Source organism: Embiotoca jacksoni, unplaced genomic scaffold (genome assembly GCF_022577435.1).
Source record: "Embiotoca jacksoni isolate LCO1_2020_lvr unplaced genomic scaffold, fEmbJac1.0.p SCAF_27, whole genome shotgun sequence".
NCBI lineage: Eukaryota > Metazoa > Chordata > Actinopteri > Embiotocidae > Embiotoca > Embiotoca jacksoni.
Genome location: NW_027185378.1, coordinates 4655692 through 4679274, shown reverse-complemented (window position 1 = coordinate 4679274; position 23583 = coordinate 4655692). Strand labels below are relative to the sequence as shown.

Genomic DNA, 23583 nt, shown 5'->3' with positions numbered 1-23583 from the left:
CATGCCGTAAAACGTTCAACGTGTTTGAGCGCCTGTCAGCCAGTATGCCAGTCTGCCAGGCTTTAAAAACAGCTCGTGCACATCTGCCTGTCAGCCAGTCACTCCGCGCCTACCACTCTGAGAGCATCCTGACTGTAGTTCAGCAAGTTTCTGCTTAAAATGCAAATTCATTAATTTTCATCACTTTTTAACACTTTAAATAACAACACAATCAGCAACAGCTTGCATGTTTCTGGTTGAAAAGCTTCAAATAATTCTCAGAAATAGATAGTCAGGCGTGGACAAATGTGAATTCTGCAGCTTCTTTCCTTCAAACACCTGCTGACGGGACACACGCGCACATACACTGAAAATGTGCACTTTAAGTGTGTTCCAACAGAATTTAGGTCTGTAAAACTTCCTCCGGACAACGAACTGACCGTGCGTGACAAAAGTTCTTGTTGTTATCCTTAACTCCTATTATTCTCCATCCGGTCTGCCAACTGCAGTGTGTCGGTCAGCGGTGGAAAAACGATCTTTGACAATGGCCTGAAGCCATTATAGAGTTGTGTTCACGAGTATCTGCCACCAGACGCGCATGGATGTGTGCAGGGGAGAAGAGCGTGTCAGGTGGGAAAGTGTGAAGCCCTATATGGAGGTCTACATCAGCTCTTTCTACTAAAAGTGAAAGTTTACCGCGCGTGCCTATTTTGCGCTGCAAGCCGCGTCACTGAGCACAGCACGGAGCCATTCTGGTCCTCCCAGGTCTGCACCTCTCCTGTCACCCTGGCTGAGTGGCAGGAGAGGTGCTAATGGCTGCTGCTATGCCCAACTCCCTGAGCATCTGCTGTGGGTGACACTCCTCTTTCACTGTCACCTCGCCCCGTCTGACAGCCGTGGCAAGAGCGCCGTGCTATTTCGACTTCTCCCTCCGAACCTGCACCTGATGGATGCCATTTTTCGCCTCGAGCTGATAAATGATTTATGCGTTGGAAGGTGTGAATTGCTGCATTCTAATCCGTCTCAATTAAACTATGGAATTGTTGAGCAGCTGCACTACTTTGATTGTTTACAATGAGCCAACACTATGAGGGAGACACAAAAAAAAAAAAATGATGCGTTGGAAAAAAAAACAAAAAAGAATGGGTTTAAAAATGATGAAATACAAAAATAATAGAAAAAAAAAATAAAAAATTCAGGATGGAAAAAAATAATCACCTGAAAAAGTGTGTTCCAAAATAAGGGCCACAAAAAAAGGAGGGTACAACATGGAGAGTGCGACGTTCATATGGGCTGTGCTCTTACCTTCTGTGGGAGTTTCTGTTGCTATTGACATGGCCGCGTCCCGTGCAGCCAGGCGTAGGACACTTAAGAACATTCTCATACATTGCCACAACTTCGTACGGACAGGAGATAGGAGTGAAAGACAGGGAAGGTTAGGAGCCCCTTACAAACACGCATGAGCTCTATTAGTGTGTGAGGAGCTTGGCATTATAAACATCATTAAGAAATGAGCCTGTGTGAACCCAAATGACCTCTTCTTCATTTTAATGAACACTAGTTTGAAAGGGCAGGCAAGGTTTCCCACCATATTGCTTCCACTTATCCAGCTCTTTCAAATTAGTATTCATGGAAAAGGAACAGTCATGAATAAAAAGATGTCATTTAAGTTTAACAGGACAAAGCCAGCAAGAGCCAGGGATGGAAGGAAATTTTGGACATGCAAAGAGCAGAGCATCCAACAACTTGCAATCATGCAAACACAAGCCGTAAAATCAATGGAAGAAGCAGACAGATGGAATACGGCTCCTTGATAGAGTGTGCTTTGTTATCATCCGTACGTTGTTAAGACAGAGAGTGCAGTCTTCAATACCATTTAGCATTAAAACAGTCCATAACTGTCTCACATCCCCTAGGCAACCAGCCAATTAGATTAATGATCTATGGATGTCCAAGAGGAACCGTTGGAGCACCGCGGGCGGGGGCGCGGGGAAGGGTCGTCTCGACACCAGTGGCATGCAGGGCCAAACCCCATCGGCATCAGCTTCATCATTATCACCCCCTTAAACTTTCACCCCTCGTCATCCTATTTCCCCTACATACTAATTGGTGTTCAGTCCAGGTAATTGGACAAAGCTTGCCACCTCAACATGCCACGAGCCAATACATTATGCAGTTTTGCCTTGCCCTCTGATAAGAGACGGATAGAATTGAAAGAAATTAAAGCACTGGGTCTGATACAGGGGGCACAGATATAACTACATATACAGCAACATTAGTGAGGAGGCAAAACTGGTCTCAGAAGCGTTTTATGTTACAAAAGTAAATGACTTTAAAGACAAAAACAAGGACTCCCTGATTAAATATCTTAATATTCTGCAGAAAAGAGCTACAATGAGCAAACAGGAATGGGAATTAATGAATTTGAGATCTAATTTAATCGTCATTTTTCACAAGGAATAGTCTGGCTGCCCTGTGTGATTTCCCAATTAAATGAAGCCACTGCATTAATAATGTATCGTCCATTCAGTACGGCAAATGTGTTGATAGGGGGGGGGGGGACTTACCCATAGCTGAGTCTGCCCCGCAGGCAGTCACATGTGTGACATGTACTCATTTTTATCTTTAAAGTGGTAAAGCAAAGCGTCTGTCTGCGTGAGACCACTTGTAATTTACCTAAAACATAGCGACCGGCCGCTAGATGGCTGCTAATGCTGAGATCTGCTAATAACTAAAGCAGGTCACCCTTCAGCAAGAAGTGTCTCAATCTCAAGTATCCTTTTGTAATTGGGGGACAAGGACTGAAGATGCGTTGTGTGTATCCCGACACCATTTGCGCTATCATTTCCCCCAAAAGTCAGCCTGACATAAGTGAGGAAGAGGAGGGGGAACTCAGACATCATATTCCAAAATCTCCAGTGACAATCAATTCAGGCCCATTCCAAATTCCATTTTGGGGCTCTTGATTCGAGACAAGGTCAACTGCTTCGACTCATTTCACATTTCTGAGAGTTGAGTACGTCTCAGGTTAGGGACCTTTGTGTGGGCGGCACTCCACAGAACAAGACTCATCTGTGACATCGCTGGTCTTTGCAAGCCTGACTTTAATGCTAACTAATTCCATTGCCATTGTTAAAACCCTCTTTTATTTTGATTGCAGTCTGGGTCATGGTAGATCATAACTTGATTTTCACGCTGCAGTTAATGAAACGTGTAAAGGGGCTTTTATTGAGAAGTTTGCACAAGGTGAATGAGACTAAAGAGCCAGGGTGAGTTCTGTAAAGGGAAAACTCGGTTTTCATTCAAGGCTAATCTTTATTGCCAATTCACTTGATCTGTGGCTTCGAGATATGACACTGCCTTTCCATTCAACAGAACTTAATTGAGCAAACAATACAAATAAATGAATGGGGGTTAAATAATGGATGATCGAAGCATGCTCAGTGTTATTAAGGTCTATGAGCATTTCCAAGTTTTGTAAAAAAAAAATAAAAAAAATTTAATACTCAATGAACATAAAAAAGCTACGCATATTAATGGAGGACAAAAACATGACATTTAAACTTTTCTCTTTAGTCATATATGCAGTGACAAACCATGCTGTGAAGAAACATGCAAACCATACAGAATGTCCCCGACAATGATGAAACCAACAACAGTGGATGGAAATATGACCAATCACTCTCAATCACTGTTAGTCAATGTAGCTGATTAGATACTCTCATGCAGTCCAGGAAACCACTAACTGACAGATCTTGACCAGCTCACCAATTGCTGCTTTGCCACTGTTAGCACATTACCAAGGCCTCATTTCCTACCTCATCATCATGGCACACCAGGCAGGCAATCAACAAGCAAAACCATGGCCCCGTGCAAAAGGTCGCAATAGTGCAGCTGCGACCCACCTCACAATAGCCTGCGCTGAAGTACCCACACAGTCTAACCACAGCAGCAAGTACACAGCACACAGACACAGCAGCGATCACGGGTAACATGCCGATTACGGAACATCAAAGAACATGAAGGACACAGGTCGGGGTAAATACACTAAACTGGTGTTGGGCTGGGGTGTGACTGATGTGCTTACTTTCTGGTGGCACCCTGTCTTTGTGCGGACAGCCGGACAGGCTCCGGTGGTGGGGGTACAGGCCCGTCACGTGACCCGTGCCATCACAGCCAGGTGTTGGACACCGGCTGTCTTTCTTGTCTGCACGTGAAGCATCTGTAAGCAGAGAGGTATATGGAGGTGATTACACATTCACAGAATGCTGGAAGGCTGTGCCACTGCCTTGAGTACAACATGCTGGCATATTTTGGGGCGAGCAAGAAACCAGGGGTTCAAAAATGCCAGCTATTAGGAGCAGAGAGTTTGGCATGAAGGATAGGCAGACACTGATCTTAAAGCAATAAACAGCTGCATTGCTTTGTCAGTCTGGCAATTGCCAAGGATGTAATTTCTACTGTGAATGAATCAATTCTCAAAATGTTATTTTTGTCTGAGGAAGACTGTAGACACCACTTCCACTGCATGATTTGAAATAGATCTTATCAATTTATTTTATGTACAGTCAGTATTGTGTCAAAAAATTCATATCAAATTTCAATTATATGGCAGTTCTCATTTTAGAGAAAATGCCTTAAACCCGCCAATTAAAAACTATGATGAAAAACATTCGATGACAGCCTTTTTTAATAAGGGAAACTAAACAACAACAAAAAAACAGTTGAATACTTAAAGACAAGAATACATTTCTTATTCCGTGACCTGCAGCATCTGTGGAATCACACATCGCCTCTTCTCATGAGTTAAAGTTTCCTCTCCCGCCCCAAAAATATTTCTTATTCAGGAGATTTATCTGCTTGACCTGTTGTTCTGCTGTTGTGGTTGGGACGATATAGATGTAACGTTAATGTCGCTGTCAGTCAGGTCTCTTTTGTGTCATTGTCAGAAGGAATGTTTCAGTTCCAGAATTAATGACAACACTGTCTACAGCTAATTGGTGTCCAGGTGCTCATTAAAGAAATACTGTTGGATTAATGTACTAATGCTATATTGTTCAATATTTGGCATCGCTTATCATGCTAAAGACAGGCTTTGACAGGATCTGAGTGAGCGCGTAATGTTCAGTGAATAATCTGAGAGACGTTGCTGCTCACATGCACTACAACCCTGAACTTATCGAAACATTACCCTGAGGAGCTGAATGCGAGAAAGCAAATGTCCAAATCAGTTGGACGGGACATTAAACAGACTCGCTGGTGAGAGCGGTTCAGAGTTTGAAATGATAACGTAAACTGGATTTACTGAGGAGAGTCAACCTGTTGTATCACAGCAGAGCAGAGGGACATGGACTCCAAACCTTTTCCATTAACCTCAAAATAAATGAGTATAACACCTGTAAACATGGGAACTGTACACAAAGGTGGCAACAGCTTTAACCTCAAAGTGCTTAGAAGATATTAAAAACAAAAAAACATAAAAATTAGACTGGAAAACTAGACTAAAATGGTTTTAGTTGACTAAACCAAAAGTTTAAGGACTAATATTTGACGAAAAGTAATACACATTTTTGTCAAAAGACTAAAACCAAACCTAAATTAATATCAGATGCCAAAGTTAACATTGATATAATCCATGCTAAGGTTTGTTTAATAAAAATGTAAATATGATTTTAAGTAAGCTTGGTATATTATTTGCATTTCTATTTTGTATTCGTCATTTATTGGGAATGTATGCTTTCTTAATGATGTTATTTTCCAGACTGTTACAAATAAATATAATTCTGAAACTTTCATTACTCTTCCGTATCTTCAGTTTTTAAATAACTGCCCAAAATACTTGACCATTGAAACTGAACACATTTGAAGTTGAGTGGATTTTTTTTTTTTTTTCTGGCCATAATTCATTTCTGTATTTATTTGGAAAAAACAAAAACAGAATGAAGACTGACAAGGACAAAGACCAGCATCTGCTGGTTGACAGATATTTTGATCATGAAGTTTGTTTACTGTAGTACAATTGTGAGATTTGTGAATTTTCTTTGGGTTGATGACCTTTGTTTCATTTTCCAATTTAAATCAAATCGAAATTGTATCTCACTTTTTATTCATTAAAATCAGTCTGAGCTTCTCGTGACAGCTTGCTGACCTGAGTATAACAATAAGGGTACAAAAAGTACACCCACACACTCACTCACACCCTGAAACACACGCAGACACACATGCACACACCGGATGAGATTGTCTTTCTCCTCTAAAAACCTGGATCTCCTATTTCTTCCAAACCTAGATCAGATATGGTTACCACCAAAAAAAAAAAAAGTGATGCCAAGCTGTGCCAACTGGCATTGTTTCTGGAAATGGAACTGTCCACCTTTAAAATACTTTGACCCTCAAACAAGGTCAAGCATTCTTCTTACCGCAACTGGCTGCAACAGCTCTTTAAAATTACTGTTTTAAAAGAAGAAAGTCCTAACCGATAATATATTTCCACAGCAGAGTTTCAGGACGTGACACATGTATCACATTGTAGAATCAATTTGGAGTGATTTGTCATCTGTCATTTATCAGGAGATTATTGTAAGAAAAGCAGGGGAAGGGCTATTATCTCCCACCACGGAGAGAAAGACTACAGATTCATGTTTCAAAGGCTTGTGTAACTCAGTAGCTGCAACTGAGGCATTTACTGACGGACCAATATGATAGAACAAGAGCAAAGAAAATAATAATCTGGTAAAGGGGGGGGGGGGGTGGACTGCTCAGAGAGGACAAAATTGAGAGGTGGCATAAGGTACACCTACTCATACATTTGCAAGTGAGTCACCAAACACAATCCCATGTCTCATTCATCAGAACAAAAGCACCTCATTATCCTCCGTGGCTATCATCCATCTCTGCCACGTCGGGGGCATATAAGTTTCATACAATATTGCTATGTCATGTCTGGCTTCTCTGTTTGGCACCAGTGCAATAACGGCAGGGGAAATTTCATGTTGATAAGGAACTCGGGCTGCATGTAAAACGTGTCTTCTTTATAATAGCTTCTTATTGCATTCAATGTTAATGTTTGAACAGTATATTGGAAATAATTCTCCATTTCCGTACACATGAACGCACACGTGTACACAGACATGATGCACGGGGCATTCTGTCTGCCACACTTCTGTTGCGAAAGGGTGCAGGCAGTCAAGTGGAAGGCATATTAGAAAGCAGGGGATATTGATTGTGGCTGGGGTCGGTCTGCGCTTTGCATAGCAAATGGCCCCATTACCATACCATCTCTGGATAATTAATGTGCAGTCAGTGGGCCTGTCGTTCGTTATCGGTTATTCTGATACTGTTCAATTTTCATCTCAACCTCATGCTTCTCTTAGGGAGCAGGGCTCATCTCTGAAACCCCCCCCCCCCTCCCCGCCCCCCCTTCACCCCTCCCCTGCCATGTCCTGTTTTATAAATCACACACGAGAACCCTGGTCAACGAGTGTCTTCGACTATCTTGCCAGAGGAAAGATGTTATCGTGATGCAACTGTCTTGCGTCCTCTCATTATTCCAACATTAGCCAGATGCGGAGGCCATGGAAGGCTTTTGAAATTAGCATTTGTGTGGCATTTAAGTCACAATATAAACCTGCTGTGAGTTGTGTGGCATTTAAGGTGTAATATCATCCTGCTGTGAATTAGCATGCTCCTATTTGTGACTCTCATCTGATATCTTCCTTATGGGAGGAAATTATTTAACCTAGTTAAGTCTGTATATTGTTGCAGTAAAGGATATGATGAGAAGAATAATTAAGAGTTAAACAAAGGAGTTTGCAATCAGACCACTGTGAAATGTCAATATAATTTTTATGTGTAATGCATAATTAGCCAGATGTGTCTATATGTTTTTTCTGAGGTATCAGTAAGTATTAATCTGAACGGTAGGTCAAAAGCGACCTAAACAGACAAAAAAAAAAAGCTGCCTTGTTCCCTGCAGAATGAATCCTTTCTAATGGCACAAGGCCTCTATTTCGTAGTTTCTTCTCCCAAGTGCTTGCGCTGGTTTAAAAATAGGCAGCTTTACCCCAAGCTGCATCACAAGGATGAGATTTGCGGTCCTAACAGGCCGTGCAGATTGCCATTACTTATGCCTGACAAGCCTACCCTCTGATGTTTCCATGCTGGCCTATTTTAACAACATAAGCTACTGCTGCCGCTCCCGCTGCTACCGAGATGTGAATTTCCAAATTGGCTGAAAAAGCTTGTCCTGGGGTTACAGTGAGGTTCCCAGAATGCATGTGGGCTGTCTCGTCTCCAGTACAGGATAGATAAAATAGTCAAACATTGGCAGACAAACATTTTACCTGAGCTTGTTAAATGAGGTAAACATGTCTCCACTCGTGTAGACATGGTTTCCAGTGGAATCGTGGAGTGCATCTGAGCGTGTCAGTGTTTGAAAGAACCACTCACCTTTATGGTAGAAAGGTTTCTTCAGACCATCAGGAAGCCGGGCTTTACGCTCAACACCGTAGCCATGCCGCGGGCCATGGTCGTCATGGGTGTACCTCACCCCGTCTCGCCTGGCCGCCTCAGCTGCCATTTTATCCCGCATTGCCTTGGCGCGTTCTGACTCTAGTGCAATGGCCTTCTCTAACAGGGACAGATTACCCTTTGTCATGTCAAACACTTCTTCTGATCGGTCTGATGTCACCGAGGCTGTGTCCTCATCAAAGTCCCGGTGGTGGGTGTGATATCGCTCGTCCCGTGCACAACTGGCGAAGGCCTTTGAGCGCGGGCTCAGCTGCTCCTCCAGCTTCATGAGATTGTCCATGTCGGAATAGTTCCTGTCAAGCGATCGCCTGTCGTCTTGGCTACTGTGGTAATCCCCGTAGCCGTGATGCTGGGGTTGTTGATTGGGATCCCCACAAGAGAAATGATTTTGCTGGGATGGTACGGACTTTGTTTCGCTTAGTTTCCGAGCCAGGTCAAAGCATTGGTTCCTTAGGCACTCCAGACTGCTTAAACACACTTCCTCATCGCTGTTTTCTATTTGTCCATTACTGGTCTTAATTAGTCCGTTGCCACCATTGTGTGCATTTGGCCCGTTGTGGGTACAGTCAGTCTCGTCCTCGCCTATTCTGTTCTCAAACTCCTGTCCATCTAAATTGTCAGACAACACGGCACCGTGACCCTGTGCCAGCAGTTTAAGGGAGTCCACCGTCTCCCGAACTACGTCACTGTCAATGTCTAAGCTTAGATCACCCCTCTGTCTTTCATCCCCTTCACCCTCTTCTTCTTCCTCCTCTTCCTCCTCCTCTTCTTCTTCCTCCTCCTCCTCTTCCTCTTCGTCATCCTCCTCCTCTTCTTCCTCTTCTTCCTCCTCCTCCTCGTCCTCTTCATCCTCTGCGCTGTTAGACGAATTGCTGTTCATCTCAGATTCCGTCATGGCTCGGTTGGCAGCGTCTTCTGCTATCTTGCCCAGGTTGAGGAGGGACTTGGCCACGAGTTCGTCGTAGTTTTCGTACTCTTCGTTGTTGTTATCGTCCTTCTCCGTTGTCTGGCCTGATTTGGCATTGATGCCGCCACCTCCACCATCACTCTCGCCCCCCTCGCCACTGCTCATCTGATCGTCCTCTGTTGGAGAGAAAGAGCAAACGTCTTGTAATTTCATTTCCGTCATTCTATTTTACTGGTAAATCAGATTTCTGGGCTCGGCCCATCTAAATTGGATAAGGAACTCTTTGCTTCCCCTAATAATTTACTTTGAGAGTCTTAACAGCAGCTTGTGTTCTGAATTGTGAATCAGCACCGGAAGTTAAATATAGTGTTTTGGGAAGTTAAAGAGAAAGATGCTCTGGTAAATAATAATTTATGAAACAAGGGGCCATAACTTTGGCTTATTTAGGTAAAAATAAATCTTATTTTTACCTAAATTTCCTATAATTCTTTACAAATAGATATTCACAGTTCTTATGATGAATCAAATCAATAAAAAAAAAAAAAAGCTCTGCAAAAAGTTGCAAATTAAATGACATTTTAGTCATTGTTAAGCACTGTAAGAATGCTGAACAAAAAAAAAAAAAATCTCCGAATGCGAGAGAACATTTTTTTTACCGGAGAGTCTAAAACTCTGAGAAATAATATGATGTTCCATGTGTAACACGATGAACCCCAGTCAGTAGCTATTCATCGTTTGCTTGTAAAGTTCTTTTTTTCATTCAATCATCAGCATCTTTAGAATTCCTTTCAGTGCCTAATTGATTCTGACAGACTGCAAAAGGTTACTGAACCTCTTCTGTCAGTAATTTCAAGCACTCACTCCTGGAGCACTTCCAATCTCTCCTTTCACATTTCCGCCCTGAGCCGCCAAGAGCACATCGTTCACATTGGCGTCACATTTGCCACTTACATTCCTACAGAGAAAATTAACCCAAAGCGCCCCCCACAAAAAAACACACACACACACACGCACACACTGATCATAATACGAGTTTTCATGACATTTGTTGGGAATAAGCAAATTACAAGACAAAAAATTATGATAACAGAGAAAAACAGAAGAAAAAAAAAACACGATAGTAATGAATGTTAGTAATTAAATATTAATAGGTTCAAAAGACTTTTCTGTAATCAAAGTATACACAGAGAAATGAATTTGACTTATTACACGTTAATGTGCAAAAAAACCAGCGGAAAAATCCACACAACATAGAACAGACACCATAAAAACACTGATCATGCTGATTCTCACTCACATAGTGTGCACACGCTCACTTACACACACTCCAATCTAACGAGAGCAACACCGTTTCTGGTGCTTGCCTAGTGAGGGCTTCAGAGCGAGAAGACAGAACAGTCACGAATGACCAGGCACATATTTTGACAGTGAAGGGGCTTCTTACAGCAACCTTCTGCACTAGGGGTTTAATTTTTGATGGTATAAAACACGGCACGGGAAAGCAATTTGAAGAGCAATCAAGGTACACAAAAGGGATATGGAAGCGAAACAGATTAAAGAGGGAACAGAGAGACTGCCCTTCCCTCAACTGGTGTTGGATTAGCTACAGAGATGTGCATGCTACTGAGAGACACAGAGAAGCTGCAGAAAGTCACCTTTGTTACATGTAGGAGATTGGAATTTGCCCAGCAAACATTCAGTACAGCTGTGTCGGGGTAAATGGGGACTGTGGTAATGATGCATATGGAAAGATATTTCTGCTTTTCGCATGGTTCAAATGCTGTTAAGTCCTTCTATTCCAATAAGGTAAACATCATGACGATTAGAGAGATTAACGATGAGAAAGCGTTGCAGAATTCCTACTGGCAACCACGACATGGTGTGGTATGTGGAGCACTGATCAAAAATACACGGTAATCAGCTACTACATAGAGAGAGAGGCTGTTGACAGGCTGAAGACACAGTGGCAGCAGTCCACCGTCTGACTGCTGAGGATAAGACCTCGGCTGTGGGCTCTAATGAGAACCAGTCTGTGGAGATGTTTTCACGTCTGCAAGAAAATAAGAGCGCGGCTGCTGAGACGCCGCATCAACACTTTGGGTGGGTAGAGCTGCGCGCCAAACAAGGTTAACACACTCCTCTCTCAGAGCTTCGCTCTTAATTGGACTTGAAGGCACTGTCAGGTCCAATCGTAATGCGGCTGTGCAGAGAAGAATCTGCTGGAGAGAAACCTGCCAGATCTGGTGTTGGGCATGTTGGGGGTGGGGTGAGGTGGGGAGGGGGGGGGGGGTCATATGGGGCAGGAGTTTCTCAAATCCCAGTCCAAAAACTAGGTGGTACTTTTGTATCCGGAGAGGCTCAATTAAAAATTCATGCTTTGATTTGCAACAGCAGCAACTTAAAATCTTTTGATTAAAAAAAAAGAAGAATGTGTGCAGTGTGGCAGCAGTTTCATTAACTTAGCATGATTTTGTTCTTTTTAGGCTGTGGCAAAGGTCTTATGGAGAAGGTTAAACAATAGCAATGGAAAACAATTGCAAAGGAGGACCATTCTGATTTTAACCCATAATTTAGATCATTTATCTGTAATTAGAAAAAGGCTTTCATATATATATTTTTTTTAAACAGCCGTCTGAAAAATCAATAAAGGGGCACGCAAGTTGAAGTTTATAAATAATCTGGTGCCAATACACCGAAAGCAAATGCTTTGAGTGCATATGCAAGTAAATGTAGAAATAAATGAATGACATAAACAAACCATGTCAAAGAGATAGCCGATCACTGCATGAATAAAAGATTGTGTGGTTTCAGTCATGGTGGATTCAGTCTGTCGTTTCACGTCTTTTAATCTTATTCCAATGCAAAACGCAATCTGCGTTTGAGCATCATGTCCAACTGCCTCAAACTAAAATCCATCAAAGGTGAAACCACAAATATGTAGATGTGGCATTCAAATTAATGGACGCATTTTTAAATTGATAGAGAAATGTATAAATGACGGGAAATATTTCCATTCACTTTCTGGTGGAAAGTTTCGATTGTTACCAGTCTTACATCTTTTTGGTAAAAATGAAGCCAGATCCAGCAGCCTGTCAGTTTGGCTTTGCAGAACAACTGTTGACGGGGAGAAAAACAGCAAGCCGGGTTTTGTCTGAAGGTAGCAAAAGACACTTCTGAACCTCACCAATTATCTTGTCTCATTTGGTCAAAGTGCAAACAACAATTCACATTTCAGGAGGTGTTACATGTTGGACTATGCCTTGGCTCTGTTGCTAGTTAACAGAAGCGAAGCAACTCGGTGAAGAAACCACGATGTTACCGAGACAGCCAGGCAAATATGGCAGCACATAACCCACCATAAAGCAGTGAATTATTATTTTTACTGTTAAAAAAAAACCAAGATTCTAAACATTCTAATCTTAAGAGGTGCTGATGGTTTTGTTACCTTCAGACAGAGACAGCCTTTTCAGTTTTTTCCCCTCATTACGGCTCTTTTTGCTGAACTGAGTGAACCGGCTGTTGGCTGCAACCTTAAATACTTACCGTACAGACGTGAGAATGGAATCACTCTTCTCAACTAATTCTCAGGCAAAAAGTGAGTACTTGCGTAACCTAGCGTGTTGAACTATTTCTTCTTTAATTCTATAAAGTTGTTCGAATGCATTCAGTACATTTATGTCCTTGTTATTCAGGACGTGATGAGACAGTGCTCTCACCTTGCCCTTGATTCCGCTCCCCTTCCTCCTCCTCTCCCTCTTCATAGTCCACCTCTTCTACTGCTTCCTCCTCCTCCTCTGCCTCTTCCGTCTCCTCCACCCTCTCTTCATCCTCCTCCTCTTCCTCTTGTTGCTCGACCTCTACCTCCTCCTCCTCCTCCTCCTCGTCATCTTCTTCCTCCCCATCTGCGTCCCCTCTCTCCACCTCCCCGTCCTCGTGCTCCATTTGCTCTTCGTTGTAGTCCATGTAGCCTTCAACCTCCTCGTCATCCTCTTCCACTTCCCCCTCTTCCTCCTCCGCCTCTACAGGTCCTTCCTCCTCTTCGTCCTCCCTGTCGTCCATCTCCTCGGTACCGTCTGTCTCATAGCACTCCTCCATTGTGGAGTTGTCCATGTCATCAAGGTAGGTGCTCCTCTTGGGGGAGGTTTCCAGGGTTTGTCTCTCTAAACTCTTTCTTTTCTTGGCCAAAGGGCAGCCGTACACACTGCAGAGAAGAGACAAGATGGCAGATGTTAGCCATAAATGCTGATGCTGATTTGTACTCAGGCTTCTGTGTTTAAATGCTGTGACTTCCAAACTATATCAGAAAGGAAAACAATGGACAGAGACGCCTGGGAGCAACAGCCGCTTTCTGCAAGGAAACTAGTGCCTCTCAAGTTCTGCTGCTGCTGAGAGAAATAGAAAACGTTCCCGAACCAACTTTAAATAGATATGTATTCATTAACTATTGAGCAATTATAATCAAATGCTCCATTTCTTATAGAAAACTGTTACAAAGGGATCAAATCTCTAATTTTAAGGAAACAGAGCAGAAGATTCAGTTTATTTTCACACCAATTTATATTCAGGTAACATGAATTTGCTCTTCAGGCAAAAGAAAATGACTGTGCATGACCTGCAAACACTTTGTTCCGGACTGATATGCCCTTGTTCTGTAATGAACTGAGTGCAGCTGCTTGTTTGGGATTGACTGTAAGGGGGGAGGGGGAAAAGACAACCTGTAGCCTGATTAATTGAATCTTGCCAAGGCACCTCAGGTTTTAATGTATTCTCTGGCTCCCCTCGGCAGCAGGGGGACCGATCCTAATCTGATAATCTGATAATCTGTGTATTTGCTCAGGCTACTGATCACAGGAGCTTAATCCATTTGATTCATCAAACCTCTGAGAGACCCAAACTGCTACCTGCGTGGCGCCCGGTCATAAATTGCATGTGTGGGACTTTAGAACGTGTGCAGCTGTTTGTGTATATGAGTCAAATGTATGTGCATTGTGGCTTTGCACACGTTTGGGACATGAAAACAAGAGTGCACACACGGTCAGAATTATTCTGAGTTCTGCTGAGTGTCTTGGCCATCAAATGAACCCCTTCTGTCCAGGCTGGGGTGGAAGAGAGCTAAACACGCTTTGGGCATGTTCACTCATGTGTGAAATATCCCTGGCTCCTATTTTTACAACCTCTGGATGTTTCCCCGGTTCTGCACTACTTACAAAAAGATCCGATGTGAATGAATGGCACAAGGCTGCAAAAGTAGGAAAATGGTAGTTGTTTGACACTGTGAGCTGCTTTTCTTGTGGAGCAGCTATGGGAGAAACTCAGCACAGTGGTCAGGTGCTGACGGTTTTAGTTACCCATTTTTGTTCTCCTCTTTTCCTCTGTTTCTCATGTCAGTGTGCACCACCATCAAATATCCAATGCATCCTCCACCATCCCTCTCTCACTTTCTCCTCAGTCCCGCACGTCCATCAGTCAGTCAGGGTCCAGTCTGCTGGCAGGCTCAATCTCACCCGGCCCAGGGATTCCTTAATGGTCTGACCCCTTGTACCCCCCGCAACCAGGGGCCTCATTTCATTAATCTAAACCCTCATGGAAACTCATTCCCTGCCTGACAACCTCTCCCCCAGGGCAGTGAGAGGGTCTGCGGGACAGTGAGGGAGGGGTTGTGTGTGTGTGTGTGTGTGTGTGTGTGTGTGTGTGTGTGTGTGTGTGTGTGTGTGTGTGTGTGCGCTGCAGCACAGTGATCAATAGTGCTTGTGACCAAACATCTCAAAAGCACATTAAAATGCCACTCATCCTGGCCCTTCTGTTCCAGGGCCCTCTCCAAATAAATCAAGGACCGGTCCCAGCAGGTTAGCGGCTGCCATGGCAGGCGGGCTGGCAGGAGAGGAGCATAGGCGAGTGGGAGGAAGGAGGGGGATGGAAAGAGCGAGACGGAGAAGTGGTGTGAAAGGCAGAGAGACACAGGTCCTCACCCTCCTCTCCCTCTGTCTTCTGGCCCCGCATTCCTACCTTTATCTTAACAATAAAGCAGTCTTAAGGAAGTGTTTGCTGTCAAACATCAAGCCACAGCATTGCTCAGTGGCTGACAGGTATTAATACGACTGCACCTGAATCCCTCTGAAAAAAAACAAAACAGCTATTGAATTGCTATAATTGCTTTGCAACATCAGCTAATGGATAGCAAATAACAAATGCTGGGTAGTGTGTTTTCCATTGTATTTTTAAAAGGAGTCAAGTACACAACATGATTTTAGGTCAGGACTGTACAAACAAAGATGCCATTTAGCAGCGAGTGAACATGCTTTAAAACCTGACTATGCTTAAAGTTCCACCTACAGTGGAACAGATATTTGGATTCCACGTTAAACTTCCTGCACATTGAAAGCAACCACAGAACATTTTATGTAAATGACTTTTAATCACACCAGTGTTAAGATGCTTTGCATTACAGAACAACTTGGTTCTCAGGTGTCCTCTTGTCCCTGAGCTGTCAGGTTGCAGTGACACTGTGAAAGGTGTGTTTGCCCTGACGCTTCTAAGCCCCACGATGACTAAGCCACAGGAAGCCTCCACAGCTTGGCCATCCCACGTTCCCTGGCTACATCGCTGTGTGACCTTGGCTACAACATTCGTCATCACAGGCACCGCATCCCACTCACTGCACATGGCAATTAAAATTCCAGAAATAATTAGGTGGCATTTAAATTTAAAAAAAAAAAATTAAAAAAAAGAAATTCTGGAGGCATTGTGCAAAATAAAATAAAAAAAAAAAAAAAAAAAAGGAAGGTGATGAGAAAAGACTGTACCATTCAAAGTTTCCTTTTGCTTTGTCCCCTGGCAGAATCACAAAATCCTCCAAGAAGAGTGTGCAGTACGAGAGGTAGCAATCAAAGAAGAAAAGAGGTTCAGATCACAAAACGACTACTTCATATTTTATGGAGTGGGCATCCTCAGCATTATAAGATGGAACAAATTCTATTACAGTGTTAACAAGTGGCCCTCTAATGCAGAAAGAAACCTGAAACATTATACAGACAGGGTGGGGGGGCCCACGTTTCTGGAGCATTAATGTGAGGCAGGGGAAACGAGCGGCAGGAGAAGGAGAGCTCCCGTTTGGCTAAATTTGGGTGACAGTTGAGCGACTGCTGGAATGCGACAGCGTTCCACGGTGCCTTTATTAGCAGTCATATTAGCGGCTGTTCACAGCAGGGGCAAAAGCTTTAGCCAGTCATTAGCATCACACACTATTTGTCTCCCTGACACGAGGATGAGGATGCTGTTGCCTCTTACTCTGCCTCCTTTCGCTGATGCCTTTCTCTTGAGTCCTCTCTCCTTTTGTCATCTCCTCTCCTGTCACCCGACCTCCTCTATTTTCACCCAATCATAACCTCACCCGCTCCTATTCCGCCCACACATCCACTTTCCCCACCTATATTTTAGAGTATATATATATATATATATGTTACCTCAGTCCTTCTCGCACATGAATTTCTCTCCATATTTCCATCACTTCCCCCTGCCCCCCTCTCCTCCACACACACACACACACACACACACACACACACACACACACACACACACACACTATCTCTCCTTAAAGCCTCTTTCTCTCTCCACAGAACACACTAGAGATGGAGGGAATGCACCACCTCTGACTGTGCTCCCTATCCAGCAGGAGGATCTATAGACACGTGTGGCAGAGCCCCGTCTCCATGGTGATACCCTCCAGAAATCCGTGAGGGATTCGCCATCCTCACAGCCAGCCAGTGAGGAAAAATGAGAGAAAGGCAGACGGGGAGCGAAAATGAGAGTTGGTGGAGGGGGTGGGTGGGGGTGGGGGGAATTAGTGGCTATAGGAATGAGACAGATGGGAGAATGTATGTTTTTGTGCATGTTTGCATGTGTTAACATATCTCTTTTGTGTGTGCACAAAACTAGGAAATATATGGTAGAAGAGTTAAAAAAAAAGGAGACTTCTCTGTGTGTGTGTGTGTGTGTTTGTGTGTGTGTGTGTGTGAGAGAGAGAAAGAGAAAAAGGATCATTTCAGAGCTGTCAGGCTTCTCCCGCTAGCAGGGGGAGAACAAAAGACAGTGTCTTGGTGCAGGAGGCTCAGCACATGGCAGACGCTGCAATTTGGGGCGTTTTCTGGCGGCTCAGGCTCCAGCTTGCATATCAGCTGCTGTGGCCCATTCACACATGAACACAGACACACACACACACACACACACACACACACACACTGCCGAATGCCTGTCAGACTGTCCTAAACCACATTAAATATTACTTCATAGCTGTGGTCTTGAAATAATCCCCACTGTCGGTGAAATTTAGACGATATTTATGTGAAAGTGAATTAATTTTTTTTTTTTGTGTGCTGCAAGTAGATGTCCACTTGGATTTATATAGAAGTCTCAACAATGAGAGCAACATTTAAGTATAATCTTTTCATGTTTGGTTACATATTTCAACAAAGCATTAATATGCCAGATTCATCATTTCTTTACAGGACGGTTATTTAATTATTTTCTCCTCGACCGACCGACATGCTGTTCATCTCATTGGTTCAATAAGCCTGTTGTTGCCCATTCATTGCTCGAGTTTTAATATTTGCAGCCTGCCGCTAATAAATGCAGTCTCAACTTTAGTCAGATTGCCACTTGCACTGCCTTGACTTTTGCCATTAACTCTTGCACTCGTGTTTATCCGTGCCACTGCCGATGTCCTTACACCCTGCTGTCTGCCTAGTCTCGCGTTCATCCCAAGCCGAGCGAGAGCCTTGGAGCGCTGCATGGCGGAGATACAGTGGCGAGCAACCACTCCAGTGGGCTCAGCCACATCCTCTTTAATTTATCCTCACTTTCGAAGTCCATCCAAGACCTGAACTGCTTCCTTACAGCTCCTTTTGTCTTATCTGACAACTACCAAACCTGGTGCTTGGGAGAAAGCGCCTCCTCACAGGTTGTTTGTGCACCATATTGATAGTGTCTGTATCAAGGAGCTGGTGAGCAGCGTGTGGGGGATGTGAGAGTAAGCTGAAAGCATTAAAGATGGGAGGAGAGCTACTCAGAAAGTTTTTGTTGTTGCACTACGGGAGATACCAAAACCATTCTGGAGATTCTATCATATGATATGAAAGGAGGAGAAAATCGGGATTGAGAGTAATGTTATGTTAAAACTCTGGGGTACAGCTGGAATGATTAGTTGATTAGATATTGGACTTTTGTTTTCCCCTCGTTGTCTACATTTGGCTTTTGGACTACAAAAATCAGAGGATTTCTTTTGACAATTTTTTTTTTTATATTTTAGAAACCAATGGCTGTTTATCTGATTGACACAGAAAATAACAGATTAAATCATAAAAAAAAAAAAAAAATAATATGTTGATGTATTCTGATCTTATTTCCAGGAAAGGCATAACGCAGGTGTAAAGAAATGTATACATTATGCAGTTTATTTGGAAGAGAAACGCAATGGTTTAGTATGTCAGGGTTATCAAGCGTGTGTGCTTTGAGACTCCTTCTGAATTTGGTCGAATATTGGACTGGCATATTAGCTCGTATAATTTTCAAGCAGAAGTCCCGAGCATGAGAGCTCATCAGGCATCAGATTCAGTGGGTGTAATGCGGCTATCTGTCATCCTGCAGCTGAAATCACTCCTGGATTAGCCAGGTAAGGAGTCTCTCCACCAGCGTAATGACTTCAATCAATCAGCCCAACTCAGAGACACACACAGAGGGGCTAGCTAGTTAGCTGCGAGCCCATCAGCCATTTTGGAAAAGGAGTGCCTTCCTCTGCCTTATCCATTTGTCTGTGTAAGCCACAATGGAGGCTGTCACAATGGCTGTTTATTTGTTGGAAATATGATGATGTGGATGGACAGAAAGAAGAAGGCTAATTAGACTGTCAGCAAAGTCCAAGCCCTTTTACCCTTTTATTTTAGTTTTCATTGTTATACTGAAAACTGCCGTGTATATTGAGTCACTGACTTTACACTATCCATCCATCCATCCATTATCTATACCCGCTTTATCCCGAACAGGGTCGCACAGGGGGCAGGAGCCCATCCCAGCTCACTTTGGGCGAAGGCATGGTACAGCCTGGACAGGTCGCCAGTCCATCACAGGGCCAACACGTAGAGACAGACAGAAACAAAGACCATTCACGCCCTCATTCACACCTGAAGGGCAATATATAGAGTCATCAATTAACCTGAGATGCATGTTATTTTTGGATGGTGGGAGATGCCGGTGACAATACTAACTACTGCACCACTGTGCCGCCCGACTTTATATTATATCCTGAAAAATCACTTGGATGGTTATTTATTATGATTGATTGATTTTTCAATTCTTGTTTTTTTTTTTTTAAATTAATAATTAACCATTTCTTTGTTTGCGGAAAATGCCCATCATTGTTTTTAAAAAGTCAGTCGTAATGACTATAAGATATATGACAAAGAAAATCTGAAAATCTATAATTTGAGCTAGAACAAGATAACATTTGGGAATTTTGCTGAAGAAATTACTTAAACACAGTGTTTGGTGATGTTCCAAAACAAACAATGAGTTGACATGAAGAGCACTCATTGTTTGTGTAGCCAGAGGCGAATTTGATCTTATTATTCCCATAGAACATAACATGATATTGTTATATTGTTGTCCAAACTGCTAACTATGTTTTACAGAACTTCTTGCCCATAGTGAAAATACAAGTATGTAACTATGAACCATTTATTTAAGATTTACATCTTCAGTAGGAACTAACAGGTTGGGAACCACAGACCAGCTGAAGAACAGAGAACATATAGATGCACTGGATGGTTTTGGTCTGTTCATGGGATTTGGTGACTACAACCAAAAAAAAAAAAAAAACACCATCATCTTTATCCTTGATTTTAATTCTGGCATCCAGAATAGAAGGCCAACCCTTTGTGTGTTGCATTGTGATTCCCGCTCTGTGTCATATTTACCAAGCCCTATCTCTCCAAGGGAGGAGGAGGGCTTTTTGACATTGATGTAATTTAGTTGGCAGCTGACTCTGAGTGGAGGGCTGGCCGGGGGTGGGTGGGGTGACCAGGGAGGGCTTGTGTGGGGTTCAGGGGTTAGAGGTCAGGATGTGCCCGGGCCTGGAGCTGGCCCTGAGCAGCTGCCTGCCCCATCACCCACCCCCACCTTCCCCTCTTCATGCCCATGTCCCCCTGGCATGCTCAACACTCACTGCACATGATCTGTTATTCCCTTTGATGTCATTCCTCGGGGAGGCAGTTATGAAAAAAAAAAGAAAAAAGGGAGGAAAAAAAGACATGGATGAAAAAAAGCATAAACACCACCTGTTTATCTGATGCGGGGTAATGTCAGAAAGGTAGTTTGCGGGCTTGTCATATTATGCACAGGAGGAAAATAAAGGGAGAGAAATTACAAAGGGTAAAAAAAAAAAATAAACAAATGGCATGAGAGATGAAGTTGCATGTGCATGCCACTGTAAATCGGGCGGCGCTGGTTTTGAAATGCTTTCAAAGCATGTTTTAAATCTCGGTAGATGTTTGTGAGGACAGAATATCAGGACAAAAGCACCATTGCTCTTTAATGTGCTAAGAAACAGATGTAGAATAGACCATATAATATTGTCAAAATACACTGTTATTACAACAGTGATTGTAGTTGTACGTGGCAGGGAGCAGTCTCTGTCCAGCTCCATCATACTGTTGAAATAATAACAATTGTATCAGCGCCAAACTGACCGAACCTCAAGGCTCCACATGCAGTCTAAAGTGTGTAAGCTAATGACAGAGCTGACAGATCCAACCAACTCTGTTCTTTTCACCCTCAGCCCACACTGTCTTTTTGGTGATATAAAGCTTTCCCATTAAATATGGAAATTTCTGTTTCAGTGACAGATACTTCACAGAGGGGGGTTGATGGCATAGACTATGTTTTTTTGGAAGGGGAAGTGGCAGATTTTGATTAATGCGACCTTATCTGGTTCTGCACATGGAGGCAGAGGGGTTCCTGAGCTTGGCGGGGGTGGATGGCTGCCTGTTCTCTTCTTCTTTCTCCAGACCCCTTTTCTCTCCTCTATTTGAAACGCTTTCACTCACTGCTCTGCCTCTCTGCTTCTGTCTTCTCTCAATTTGCTCACTTTTGAGGGAAGTGCACTAATTTTCTATATCTTTGCTTTAATATCTTGTAGTCACGCTGTTCTTTAACTTCATATGGCCTTCTGATAATTCTTTCTGATTATGTTCTTCACCTTCTGTCTCCTCTTCACCTTCATGGTCTCTTCATCTCTGTATCCAAACTTCCCTTACCTATCCCACTAAGCATTTCACTGTTTCTCTTAAAGCTGCTCATTTCTTTGCTGCTCCAGTCTACCACGTATCATCAATTTCCTTATTCTTAACTCACGTCTCCACTCCGATTCTCTCGTGTCCTTTCCTTTCCTTTCCTGTTCCCTACTCTCCTTCCCATTCCTGCTCTCTCCTGTCCTTACCTTTCCTTTGCTCTGCTTTCCTTTTCTGTTCTCTCTTTTCCTTTCCTCTTTTTACCTGTTATTTCCTTTCCTTTCCTCCCCGTCCTCTCTGCCGGCAGAGACCGAGGTGCAGTGCTGCTTCCCCCTGTCGCTTCATCACCACCTGGCCCAATTCCAATGCTTTTAGTGAGAGCTATCTGTCAAGCTATGAATAATACAGGCCCAAGGCTGGCGTTAGCTTGCTAGCTAGCTATGTGGAATCCAAATGAGGTCTACAGCAGGAAGAGAGCACTTGACTTTTAGCTCACTGCCACGCTCTCCCTACCAAGACAGGCAATTACTCAGCCAACAGTCCCAGCTGCAGTCGTGGCAATCATAAACGCAACCCCTCACACTCTCGTCTGCACACACACTGCGCACAATCACACACTTTGCATGTATAAGCAGACATGCATACTCCATCACCTCAGTCAAATAGCACAAAAACTGTCTATGCAGAAGCACAAAGTCCATATAGCTTTTTTTTTTTTGCCGTACATGACAGGAAATCCATAGCACTATATTTTCTGATACTAAAAAGAAAAACAAAGTGCATTCCGAAATTTTGCCCAAAGTGCAGAATAATAAATGAAAAGATCAAAACATTTTTGACAGTGTTTTCATGGAGGATTATGATGAAATCAGGACATTGATTATAAAGGGACATTTTATATAAAAAATATAGCAGTTTGCGAAAGAAACAAAAACAGGCAATAGAAAAACAGTAATTGTATTTTTTTTCCCCCCAAGACAGAAGTAAGTAATTTAAATTAAATGTTTAATGAGGAAAGTTTCAAGCCAAATGAGACCAAAGGAACTGTTTCTGTCATTCATCTATATTAAAAACACCACTGAGCTACAGAGATCTATTCATCAGCAGTGGAGTTACTTCATTATGTCTTATCTGATGATTAACAGGAGACACAACATTCACCTTTATCACACTTGTTCCACAGTTATGGCAGCAGGCTGAGAGGGCTATCACATGTATCACGTATGTGACACATGTATGGTCACATAATTAGCTTTGCACCGAAGCATCCTAAGGTGACAGTGCTAACCCATCCATCATTGCTTCTAATCATTCATTGGTGGAGTGTGGGATGTAATTACAGACTGCTAAGCAACGGCAGGCTTCACAGGTAAAAATAGTCACGCAGGATGAGACACTCCGGTATGTGTTTGGTATGTGGGGTGTGTGCGCAAGGCGTGTGTGCATGTGGGTGGAAGAACATGTGTGTGTATGTGTGTGTCTGTGGCTGTTGGTGTATGCCCATGCATGCCTGCGAGTATTGAGGTAATGAGATCTAGTTAGTGATGCTCCAGAGTGTCTTATTAACAAATAATAACAGCACTCCTTTGTTTTTACCTCTCCTCCCATCTATTATTCACACCTCACAGATTTACTCATGATTCATTTATAGGAGCATCTTGTGCAACCTAGAAACAAAATGTCACCCAAAACATCACTGTCAGAGGTTGCCGGGTGTACATGTACATTATGTGTTTACGTATGAACTGCATCTGTGCATGTGGTGGTATGTATTTCATCGCTCACGAGAAGTATAGAGGTCTGTCCACCCTAAATAAAAGTACTTACAGCAACAGTGCAACAATGCTGCAACACCAAAAAAAAAACTGCGACTTCTGCAATCTAGCTCCA

At 43.0% G+C, this 23583-nt stretch overlaps 1 protein-coding gene across 8 annotated transcripts in view; it reads right to left on the bottom strand.

Annotated features, from left to right (window-relative positions):
• Positions 1-23583, bottom strand: part of myt1lb (myelin transcription factor 1-like, b) — a 99332-nt gene that overhangs the window by 21188 nt on the left and 54561 nt on the right. For 6 of the 8 annotated variants that reach the window (XR_011178851.1, XM_069160887.1, XM_069160886.1 and 3 more), the window contains 4 exons: positions 13132-13616; positions 8428-9591; positions 4067-4201; positions 1285-1375 (listed from right to left, as the gene is read on the bottom strand). Coding sequence is in view for 7 of the 8 variants with exons in the window: in XM_069160887.1 (XP_069016988.1) it covers positions 1285-1375; positions 4067-4201; positions 8428-9591; positions 13132-13616 (1875 nt within the window). In the remaining variant the exon portion in view is untranslated. The remainder of the gene's footprint in view (positions 1-1284; positions 1376-4066; positions 4202-8427; positions 9592-13131; positions 13617-23583) is intronic. The other 2 variants (XM_069160891.1, XM_069160892.1) reach the window with 1 other exon arrangement.